The sequence below is a fragment of the Chiloscyllium punctatum genome, chromosome 17 (genome assembly GCF_047496795.1).
Source record: "Chiloscyllium punctatum isolate Juve2018m chromosome 17, sChiPun1.3, whole genome shotgun sequence".
NCBI lineage: Eukaryota > Metazoa > Chordata > Chondrichthyes > Orectolobiformes > Hemiscylliidae > Chiloscyllium > Chiloscyllium punctatum.
The window spans coordinates 47,748,213-47,760,731 of NC_092755.1; the positions used below are offsets into that span (position 1 = coordinate 47,748,213).

Below are 12,519 nucleotides of genomic sequence, written 5' to 3' on the forward strand. Positions count from 1 at the left end.
GTACTCAAGACACTGTATAGCCTACAACTCCCAGTCAAACATTTTACAACCTGTAAAGAAACAATGTCCTGAGTGATCCAATAAATCTTTAAACAGCAATTCACAGCACAAGGGATATTGCTCTGTTACTGGGAATGTGGTTAAGACATCTTTTGACATAAGTCCCACATGGACCAAGTGGTTGAAGGGTTAAACTGCTAAAAGCTTGGAGAGTGGAAAGGACTTATTCTTGGGGGGGGAGGGAAGACAGGGGGCACAGAAGCTGTGAAAGCCATCAGTGTGAGCACACAATGAGAACTGCCGAATATTGTCGAGACGTTCTGTCTTGAGACATAAACAGCCTGCAGAGGAGATAGAGAGAAGCAGCAGAACCTGCACGAGGGGCTCATCACTACTTCAGGAGGGTAGGGTACCTTAATTGGGTGTACAAATAAAAAGGATCTCTCTCCAAACTAAATGTGAAAGTGATCTGGTCAGGTGTTAGACTGATCAATGTCTCCCTCCCCCCCCATTTTAACCCACACAATGTCACAACCCCTCGAATGCCTGATTATATTCCTGGTGACGGATGAATGGGCCTTTCCCTTGCCAGTACTCACTGTTTCCCAACTCATCTTAATTCCTCAATTTATTGTTATAAATCATTCATGAAATCTGAGCATTAAAAACACCTTCTGCTGATCATCCATCACCAATATTCCTGCTGCCAACCCTGTCACGTCATCCTAACCCGTCAAAAGGAAACAGCACTCACCAGTAACGGACCATCTCCGTTTGGCACACTACTCACTTACTTTGCCCAGTACTTCCCAAAACTCAGGCCATTTCCATCCCTCCCCTCTCTACTGCAGAGAATACCCGGCCAATCATCAGCCAGCAGCATCACTGCATAGGAACACCAATCCCGCGTTCTCCTGCATCCCTTTCAGCATCAAGCTGATTGCTTGTAAAGCTATGACTCACAGCTCTGCCTTTGTTGTTCTGCTCAACTCCTACTGTAACCCTCTCCCATCCCCCTCGCTCTTAGAATCTCTCATGCTGGCACAGCATTCTTCCTCTCTCTTTATCAGATCGTACTGCATCCAACTTCCTCCTTACAGTCCACACTGCCATTCTTTCTACTCCTCACAATTCCTGGATTCCCTCATCTGCATTCCCCTGGTAACCCCCAATGTCATCAAACTCATCCAACACTTTACCCTCTTCCTCCTGCTCCCAGCCCCAAGCTAATTCCAGTAGGTATCCTCTTACACAGGCAAACTCTAGCAGATACTCTCTCCCCCCTCTCTCCACACCCCGCCGCAAAGGAAGGAATCCACTTGCATCTCCCATCCTCCAGCAGATATCTTCTCGCCTCCAGCTAATTCCAGCACACACCCTTTCCTACCTCCCCATCCAAAACCTATTGAAGTTGCAAGCTGTTACACAGCAGCAAAGTAACGGCGATTACTGGGTCAGGTTGGGGCTTTAGGCTCTGCAGGTCCTATTACACAGAGAGAGATATAAAGAGATATCCTCCACTGTACCTGAAGCGTGCTCGCCTGCTAGAGCTAGCAGCACCATTAGACACCACCGAGCCGTCGGCTTCTCGGAGCTCTGCCTGGCTTGCATCGGTGCAACGGGATCTCCGGACATGAATTTTAACTCTGTGCAGGTTGTAACATGTAGTGGCAGTATTATGCAAAGATTTACGACATCTCACCATTTCCCTCCCTTCAGCGCCGCCGGCTGCTGCTGTTGCTGCTGGTTTGATTGACACATGACCCGGGGATTAGAGCCTGGATTTCCCGGGAGGGCGGGGGGGGGTGGGAAGAGGGACCGGCGGTGACGTCACCCCCACGCTCACCGGCACCGGAAGCGCGGCCCGCCTCCACTTCCGCCTGTCACCAGCACACGGCCCGGATGTCGAGGCGGATGCGACACCTATCAACAGAGAGAGCGGCCAGTCACTAACACTCATCACCAAGGCAGCCTCAGCAGCACATTCGGCCCATACGGACCATGCTAGCCCCTCACTTACACCTGAACATCTTTCTTTGCCTTTCCCTGACTGCAAGCTGGAGACACCAGGACCAGGGACCACAGGTTAAAACTAAAGGGCAAGTCTAGAACCAGGGGACACAGTTTTAAAAGTAAGGGGTATTTCCTTCAAGATGGAGATGAGGAGATATTTTTCTGCGGGGTGTAAGCTCGTGGAATTCTCTTTACTGGAAAACCGAGTGTGGATAGATAAGATTTTCCAAAAATAGTGGAGTTGAGGGGTATGATGAGAGCAAAGTGCAGTTAAGGCCACACTCTGATGCATATTATTTGGATCAAATGCATGAATAGAGTCAAGGAGCTAAATGGCATGCTTGTACTCCTCCGTGCGATATTCCCACATGTTCTGTTCACTTCAACTAAGTTAAGTAAACTTGCCAGAGTGATGATGCCACAGAATGAGGCCATTCGGTTCATCAAGTCCACAACAGCTTTCTGTAGAGCAATCCAGTCAGTCTCATTATTGCTGTTTTATTCCCTTACCCCTGAAAGTTTATTTCTCTCAAACAACTATCTAATTTCATTTCAAAATCATTCATTATCTCTGTTTTCACCATCCTTGTAGGCAAAGACTTCCAAGTTATGATCACTTGCCGCATTAAGTTCTTCATCAATTCCCCCTTCATTTCTTGCCCAAAACATTACATCACTTAGTCCTTGTTCCATCAGATAATAAGAAAGGCGTCTCTTTCGTCTTCCTAATCTAAACTTGGACACTTTTTAAAATCTCCTTTGCTCCACGAAGAACAATCCAGTTTATCCAACCTAAACATACAGCTAAAATCCATCAATCCTGGAACCATCTCTTTTGGGCTGTCTGCAAGGCTTAAAATTCACATAATAATTCAGTTGAATTAGATAAATACATTTTTCAAATTCCCCATTAAATTTATCATATTTATATCAACTCCACAAATGGAAACATTTTCTTCAATACTACCCCTATCCCTTTATAACTTTATAGTCAGAGTCATACAGCACAAAAACAGGAAAAGATTTTTTGGTTAAACTCGTCCATGCTGACCAACTTTCTCAAAACTAAACTAGTCCCACTTGCCTGCATTTGGCCCATATCCCTCTATTCCCACCTCAGGCGACTGACTGCGTGGAGTTTGCACATTCTCCCTGTGTCTGCGTGGGTTTCCTCCGGGTGCTCCGGTTTCCACCCACAGTCCAAAAATGTGCAGGTTAGGTGAATTGGCCATGCTAAATTGCCCATAGTGTTAGGTGAAGGGGTAAACATAGGGGTAGGGTTATGGATGAGTTGCGCTTTGGAGGGTCTGTGTGGACTTGTTGGGTCGAAGGGCCTGTTTCCACACAGTAAGTAGTCTAATCTAATCTAAACCTTTACTATTCATGTACCTGTCCAAATGTCTTAAATATAACTGAACTTGCATCTACCACTTCCTCTGGCAGTTCATTCCATATACGAACCATCCTTTGTGGAAAAAGTTGCTCTTCAGGTTCCTTTTAAATTTTTCTCCTCTCACCTTAAAAGTATGTCCCTAGTTTAAACTCTCTACACTATGGAAAAAAATCTTTGCCATTCACCTTATCTGTGCCCCTCATCATTTTATAAATCTCTCAAATAATCTGAAAGAGTCCAAATCAGATCTTCCCTTATCCGTCCTTTTTCTGGAATCTTCAAATTTTCCTGATAGTTATACTGTCTCAGTTCTGATATCATCCACGTAAATTTTTATTTTACACTTTCTCAATGCTTCTATCATCTAATGTGTTTCAAACAATAGGACAGTAACTCCCAGAGTATCTGTTTCTCATTGCTGGATTTTATAAGAAAGTGTTGAATAATTAATTCAGCTCTATAAATCTTAAGATTGACCTCCAGCTTATTTCAGTAGATTCTGAACATGAAAAAGTGTTCATTAATGTGTCACAAAGTGCAAGTAACATATGCTATTCAAATAAACAATTCCTGACCAAATAAGACTTTGGGTTCAACAGGGCTGACATCAAAACCCTATTAGTCCTAAGGTCGAAAGATTCCTGACCAATTGTCTTCAAAATGACGTGTGTCCAATAATTGAACTAGAGTTTATCTGGATGAACTATTTTAAACAAGTGACTTGCTGACCCTAATTTCTGACCTGGTGTTTGTGTAGAACCTGTTTTCTTTAAGGAATGGACTTGTTTTTATTCTGAACTGAGATGATATTGCAAGCTTAACAAAAAAGGGGGTCTTTGGGAGTGGATATTTGTTCATAGGCATGGGAGCGCCCTGCAGAATCCATTTCAGCAGGTGACATAATGTAGTCTCCCTCACTGATTCTTTCATGCTGGATTCTACAATTATTTGGACAATAGTAACTTATATTTTCTCCCGACTAAGATCATATGAGTAGACACTTCTGCCTTTGTACTGGCTACTCAGCTTCACTCACATGCTCCATTGACTATTAACCTCAAATTATACAACCACCACAAAGTCATAATTCTTCAGCTTTCAGAAAAGCACTTGTCAAACCTCATATGGAAAATGATCATTAGCAGTGGAATATCTGTGAGCTAGTGGAGGTCACTCGTACTTGCTCATTAAAAAGACTGAGGAAGATCAATTAGGTATGGACAACAAATTGCCAGAACCACCCACATCCCCTTAAAAAGATAAAGAAAAAACTCAGTTTTGGCATAGTTCCTGTAAAACTATTTTTGCATCTCCTTTAGGATTCATAGTGTACAATGTAATTTATCCAATTTTTAATATAACTAACAATCTGTGTTTTTCAATTCTATTCCTTTATAAATTAACACCAATGCCTTTTTAAAATGATTGCATTAAGGAATGATTGCAAAATTTGCTGACAACACAAAGGCAAGTAAGAGAGAATACTGTGAAGAGGACTCAAGAAGATTATAAAATAATAGATAAGTTGAGTGAATGGGCAAAGGTGTGGCAAACCAAGTTCAATGTGGGAAAGTGTGAAATTGCCCATTTTGGCAGGAATAATAAAAGAGAGAAGTACCTTATCTAAATGATGCAAGATTGTCTGGCTTGAGGTGCAGAGGGATCTGGGTGTCTTTGTGCATGAATTGCAAAAGGTTAGTACGATCATGCGAATAACTGAGCCTAAAAATAGTAAGATTATGCTTCAGGCACTGGGAGACAACATCTGGAGTACTATACAACATATCGGTCCCCCTTTATTTGAAAAGGGAAAATGCATTGGAGGCAGTTCAAAGAGGTTTCATAGAATCCTTACAGTGTGGAAACATGCCAATTGACCCAACAAGTCCTCACTGACCCTCCGAACATGAACCCACCCATTTCCCTACCCTATTACTCTACACTTTCTCCTAACTAATGCATCTAACCTACACATCCCTGAACATAATGGGCAATTTAGCATGGCCAATTCACCTAATATGCACATCTTTGGATTGTGGAGAAAACCCATGCAGACACGTTGAGAATGTGCAAACTCCACACAGACAGTCGTCCAAGGCCAGAATCAAACATGGATCCCTGGTGCTGTGAGGCTGCACTGAGCAACCATGTGTACAATGGGCAGGTTCCCTTAGGTTGGATGGTTACACTTATATTTATTGGAGTTAAAAGAAAGTGGCAATTTGATTGAAATGTATAAAATCTTGAAGGAGTCCTGACCAGGCTATATGGAGGAGATATTTCCTCATGTGGGAGAATCTAGAACTTGGAGTTACTTTAAAAATCATGGGTTGCCTATTTAAAGCAGAGATGAGGCAGTAATTTCTCATTCAGAAGGTGGAGAGTCCTTGGAACTCTCTTCCTGAACAGTGGTGGAAGCACTGTTGAATATTTCAAAGGCAGTGGTAGATAGATTAATGTGAAGCAGGGAATAAAGAATTAACAGTGGTAATCAGAAACATGGATTTGAGTTTACAATCAGACCAGCTATCTTATTGAATGGCCCATTGATTTGTATGTAATGGCTTTATTAACCTGCATCTATGCTTCCAGTGACCTTTGCACTGATTACCAATGCATTCGGTTTCCTCTATCCCATTTAAATAATTATTTTTCTGAGTACAATGCCTCCATATTCTTCCCATCAATATGTAAAAATCATTGTTAGTCTAAAACTAAATTGATCCTCTCCTGCCAGCAACTCCCAATCCTAAACTTTACAGTCTATCTTCTCCACCTATTTGCTCACCATGCTGTAACAGTCATCTGTTAAAACACATCACTTAGTACTTTGAAACTATTGCAATACTATTAAGCTGAAATTTTTAAAAAATACCGTAAGCAGCTAACCTTTCAGGTCTGTAATCTTTCATCAAAACCTTTGAACTGATATTACCTGACTTGAGTATTTCCAGTATTTTCTTCTTTGATTAAATTTCACTTACGGCACAGGATAGGTTCAGAGTAACGCTGTCTACAATGCCACATCATTCATGGGATGATAAAATAGACAGATTGGGTATAGAGTAAACACACCCAGGGCAAGTCCATCATGTGGTTAAGATAACAGCATTGTAACTTTTCTTTAAGTAATCAATAAAATTTTAGTGGCAAATCATTAACACTGAACTTAACTTTTCACGAAAAAACCTGCTGCGCTGATACACAATTTACTACCAGGTGGAACTTACTTAACTTCTAACAGCTATCGCAGAAAGGAAACTTTCACAAGTTTGAGCAGCAGGCCAGTGGTCTCACTCGACTCTCTGCCAGTCCATTTCAGATTACAACCAAAAGAAAAATAAAGTGATAAAGCCCCAGGTACCCACACTGTATAGAATCCTACCTCTGAACACAGACTGCAATGTGAACAGTCTTCAGAACACATAAGCTTTATGCTGATTCTAACACGTGATGCACTTGCCCTGGGTGTGTTTTAGCGTTTACCCAATCTATCTACTTTATCATCTTGGGAATGATGTGGCATTGCAGACAGAGCATTACTCTGGACCTATCCTGCAGTGCAAATGAAACTGAAACAGAGAAGAAAAATACTGGAAACACTAAGGTCAGGCAAAATCAGTTGAAATGTTTTAATGAAAGATCACAAACCTGAAAGGTTAACTCTGCTACTCTACCTGCTTACTGCAGTTTTTGTTTAATTTCAGTTTAATAGTATTTTGCTTCTATACTGTATATGCTCTGGGATTGTTTGATAGATGAGTTTGGAGGAGACAGTTGTGTCTAACCCATGTTGTACCTGTTCTTTCAATATTTGACATGACCAGGAAGAGGGGCGGTGAGCAGTCAGATGCACAGCTATAACATGCAGAAAATCTTAGGAGACTGGAGGCTGTGGGCTGTGTTCAAAAAACAATCACAAGGGTAGGGGCTACCTAGCAAAACTGTCAGTTTTCAAAGTTTATTATCTTTTGGAAATCTCGTGCAAGAAGTGAAAGCTGCTGCTGACAGCTGAATATTCTGTTGTTTTAAATGAAAAGGAGATTGTAACAAGCTAATTCTATATTAAGGTTGCACTGGCACCTTTTAGGAAGTGGCTGGTGTTCAGTGTGGTTGAAAATCTAGCAGAGCCGGAAACATTCAAACTGAAGTATCTGCTGCCTTAAACAGAGCTGTCTAAAATTCTGGAAAGGCATGAATATTTACATCATGATTTCCCTTCATGGCTTTGCTATTACAAGAAGCAGGTACAGTATCTGAGCTGCAGGTAAGTGTATTTTTGGGTTGTATCTTATTTTGTATCTCAGGAAGAGGGACATTTGGGGGTTCTGCAAATGGCCTTAGTGTTCCCCATATGCTTTCTAAGCAACAGATGTTTTATGGAATGTAATAATCAATTTTCACCCAGTAAGGTCTCACAAATAGCAATGAGATTGTGATCACATAATCAACCTTCAGTAATGCTGATTAAGGATACATTTTAGCTGGGATAGCGAGAACACAACAACTTTTCTTCTAAATAATGGTATGGGATTTAATACACCTACTTCAGAGGGTTTAATAGCTCACCTCAGAAAAGCAAGGAAGCTTGAAAACCCAAATTTTGTGCTCAGTTTCCTGAAAAGGCAATGGAAGCGCTAATGTAATGTTCTGACTCAAGAGATCATTGGGTTATTGACCGAGCCAAAACGGAGAACACGAATGAGGACGCAGCTTCAGGAGACACAGGGAGCTGCAGCAAGTTGATCCCTCAGGAGAGGCAGGGATCTCGAGAATGGTTCAGTCTGTCTGGGGAGGGGGAGAGATTAGCAGCTTCTGGGGAAAGGGGGGGGCAGTCAGTCCTATCAGGAAGGAAGGTAGGTTTTGAATTATTGGTTAAGTACAAGAAACATTGCAGTTACAGTGATAGAACAGCTAGTTTAATGTAGAGATGGAAGTCTTAGTGAATTTCCAGACAGCACAGCAGAAAGTAGTGCTATCATTAATTGGTGCCGAGATAAGAATCCCTTCAGTCTCATTTAGCAAAAGCTTCAGAAGTGACACCAAAGTAGTCAAGTGACAAACATTAGAGATCCTCAGCTCATTTGTGCAGTAAACATTTTGTTTATACAAAGACCTGACCACATCATTGGTGAATCAGCACAGGCTTGGTGGGTGAAAAGGTCTGTTCCTGTGCTGTATTGTATCACAATGGCCAAAATAAGGAATTCACCAGGACACGATTGAAGCAACAGTCTAAACTTTCTTATACCCTCACCCATATGTTGCCCATCTTTACTGCTCTTCTCTCATTTGATTCACGTGTTTATTATAAAAAGATCTTAAGCCATCAACTTTTGTCTCATGCTACAAACTCTGTACCTTCACCATAATCTCTGGGCTCCTCAGCCATTCTCTCAGAAATCACCAGACTGTCTGCAAATGTTGTGCCCTCAAGCTAAGTCTTATCTTATCTTTATCCTGAAAACCACTTAAATTCACCCCTTAAAATGGCCAATGCACCTGCTTCACCCTACGTTTATCACATCCAGACCTGTATTAAAAAAAAGTAATCACCAGGCTAAAGGAGTGTTAGCCTTTATCTTAAGGTGGCATTGGATTATAAATGAGGGGAACAGATTCTTCAGTTATGTACAGCTTCACTCACACCCAGCTTAGTTTAGGGTGCTCAGGAAGAATATAATGAACTTGGAACATCAGAATATTACTAGGCTGAAAAAAATTAAACTTAAGGACACTTAATTTGTATTGCCATTCTAGACTTCTAAAGGTCAAGGCAATCTAATTTCAGTCCTAAGTGGCTCAGTGGTGAGTACTGCTGCCTCACAATACCAGGGACCCAGGTTAAAGGATAGATGTGATAAAGGATAGATACAAAAAATCTGTTTTTCTTTGGTGGGAAACCCAAAACCTTCAAATTAATTATAGAATCTTAGAATCCCTACAGTGTGGGAAAAGGCCATTAGGCCCAACAAGTCCACACTGACCTTCTGAAAAGTATTCCACTCGGACCCATTCGCCTACCCTATAACTCTACATTTCCCATGACTAATGCACCTAACCTACACATGCCTGAATACACCCAGGAGGAAACCCATACAGTCACTTAAGGCTGGAATCGAACCTGGGCTCCTGGTGTGAGGCAGCAGTGCTAACCACTGAGTCACTTAGGACTGAAATCAGAAATCAATCTTTCACACAAGGAGTTGTGAAAATTTGGAACGCTTTCCAAATGCTGTGGATGTCAATTTACTTGAAATTCATAAAACTAATCAATACATTTTTATCATATTAGATGTCAAGGGCAACAGATCAAAAAGTGGATAGTGTGTGTTGAATTAAAGTTCAGCCATGATTTAACTAAAAGGCAGAACAGGGCTTGTATTTCAGGTATTATGCTGCTGCTCTCTTAGCTATCCCTCAACTTGCAAACCTCCAGAAACATAAGCTTATGTCAAACCCTGCTGGTGTACTTAATCTGACACCAAGCTCTATTCAGAGACCACTCCTGTTCTCGCTGACTGAGCTCCAAGTCCTCCAGTTCTCAATTTTCATTGTTTTTAAACCTATCCACAGTCTAGCATCCTTCACACCAAGATCTTCCCCTTCACACCTCAGCCTTTTGTACCTTACCCGACCCTTCATTCTATTTAGTGCTCAACTGTCAAAGTTCCAATTGTCTGAAGTTCTCTTCCTCAAATGCATGTTTCTCCATTTTGTTTTAAGACTCTATCATTTATCTCTCACCCAAATTTTTATTCATCCTTCCTAACCTTTCTTTTAGCATTCCCTTTTTAAAATCTCAAACTTTCCAGCCACTTCAATATTAAATGCACTATATAACACACAAAAGTTAGTTATTTTTGGTCCGCTTGGACTTCCAGTTTTCCAACACATCCAACTCTCCTGGCTCCTAAAACTTTACTACATTTGCTCTATATCTGCACAGTTCTCGCTCCTGGCTCCTCACATCTTTACAAATCCAACTTAAAGATCATTATCCTGGTTTTTAAGGTGGCTCCCTGGAACACCATCCTGTTTCACCAATTTCCTTGCTCTGATTGGTTTAGAAGGTTATGGGCGAAATGCTGGCAAATGGGACTAATGAATTTAGTCTGATTGGCATGAATGAGTTGGAAAGAAGGGTCTGTTTCCATGCTCTATGACTCTACTCCTAATCTCTCAACCCTTTGCTTTGCCTTTTGTCCATTCCAGCTTCAGAAATCCCGTGAAATCTCATGGCTTCCCCCTCAGAAGTCTAATTAAGATGTACTTTTTCAACTATTTTCTCAGTTCATCTCATTAATCCATCCACACCACCTTTTTGAGGTTCTATTTCATTTTTTCCACATGGAAGGTCTCAGAACTTTACACAGATGCAGTTTTTATTCTGCCCTTGGTAAAAAGTAACAGCACAAACTATGTTTAGCAAGCTTTTTCATTGAAATTCTCCACGGATCTTGATTCTCAGTTTCAAAACATTCAAACACTTAAAACAAATTAATGGAATTTTTCATGCCATTCTTTATTATCAAAACAGCCATTATTATCCTTAAATATGCAGTTGTTTCCTGCCTTCTAGTTTTTTTAAACTCTAATTTCTTTTAACACTAAGTTAGAAAATTGCAAGTGCATAAAATAAGTGAGTCTGAAGCAGTTTAAAATACTTCAAAAACATCAATAAACTGGTCATAAAAATAGCTGTACAATGAAAGATACCATTAAAAATGCAACTTTTGCTTTTCTGTCACAAAATGTAATGCCTAGTGGGAATTATGAAACAAGGATAAGTGACACAGGGTTTGGTAAAACATCTTAGAATTAGACATAAAATAGCAGGAGAAAGGGAGGACTGCAGATGCTGGAGATCAGAGCTTAAAAATGTGTTGCAGGAAAAGGGCTGAAGAAGGGCTTATGCCCGAAACATCGATTCTCCTGTTCCTTTGATGCTGCCTGACCTGCTGCGCTTTTCCAGCAACACATTTTTAAGATAAAATAGCAGGATCATGGCAAAAGGAAAAAAACAGTTTCCTGTTTGATCCTGCTGCCAGCAGTAATCTGAAACCTGAATTCAAAGCATTGACATTTTAACCTTTAGCATACTTGGTTCCAACATGTCCAGCACTGCCACTCTCTCTCAACAGGCAGCAAGACTTAAAGCATATCGGATTCCTGAACACTGTTCAGTTCCTGGAGCTGGTGTTCAGACTCCAGCTGTGCAAAACACAGGGGAGCAACCTAACTGAGACACAAGTAAGCAGCTGACCCACCTTGGGCCACTGTGTGTAACTTGCATTCATGCAGCAGCACTGTTGAGCTAGATGATGTTGCAAGATGTAAATGTCATTTACGGCTGGAGTCAAGAGTGTGTAAAACCAGGCATTGCTCAAGTAATTGAAATCTAGTCGTCGTTAGCATGGCCTGGATTCATCCTAAAAGCCTGGAGGAAGTGAAATAACATTTCCTCCCAATTTTGCGACAAAAGTTGCAGTTTATGCATTCCTGAAATTATTTCCCAGCATCGGACTTGACACATTTGGAGCAAATTTTCAAAGCATGCTCCACATATTTTATCTGGCCAAATCAATCATCAGTTCATTCAGGTCTCAAGGATTCTTTCTAGGAATAGTAGACACCACAAGAGTGGGTCTCCTTCATTCCATCAGAATGTCTAGACCCCCTGTCTGTTCGGGAACTGCAACGGCTTTAATTTTCTGCCGGTACAGAATTAGAAGCTTTAGTGAGGACGTGACAATACCAAGCTATCAATGGGAAAATCAATCTAGGTCTTCACAAGGAAGTGCGATTGTACAGTGAGGAGAGATCAAGCAGGAATGTGATACCCTTCAGAAATTTAGTAGCCTTTAATGCAGTTTACCTAGATTTGACAGTGGCCTAGTTGGGAATGAAATGCAAAAGCACAGGCTATGTGAGCATTCTGCAATGAGTTAATTAATTTCACTTTGGGTGCTGATGGGGATACAACATTTGCTGTCATTGTCCCTGGGTAGGGATTCAGGGAGATGGGGATAAAGAAACACAAGGATTGCAGGGATTTCTTTGGGCAGAGCCAGGTTCAGATGTGACAACTTCTGTAGTTGAAAGAATTCTTA

General features: G+C 41.1%; 1 protein-coding gene across 7 annotated transcripts in view; it reads right to left on the bottom strand.

Annotated features, from left to right (window-relative positions):
• Positions 1 to 12,519, bottom strand: part of pisd (phosphatidylserine decarboxylase) — a 101,627-nt gene that overhangs the window by 23,029 nt on the left and 66,079 nt on the right. For 2 of the 7 annotated variants that reach the window (XM_072587078.1, XM_072587077.1), the window contains exon 2: positions 1,527 to 1,923. The exons of 3 other annotated variants lie outside the window; for them this stretch is intronic. In XM_072587078.1, the coding sequence (XP_072443179.1) occupies positions 1,527 to 1,705 (179 nt within the window). In that variant the 5' untranslated portion in view covers positions 1,706 to 1,923. Of the gene's footprint in view, positions 1 to 754; positions 784 to 1,526; positions 1,924 to 12,519 lie in introns of those variants that run through there. 2 more of the 7 variants (XM_072587083.1, XM_072587084.1) reach the window with 2 other exon arrangements.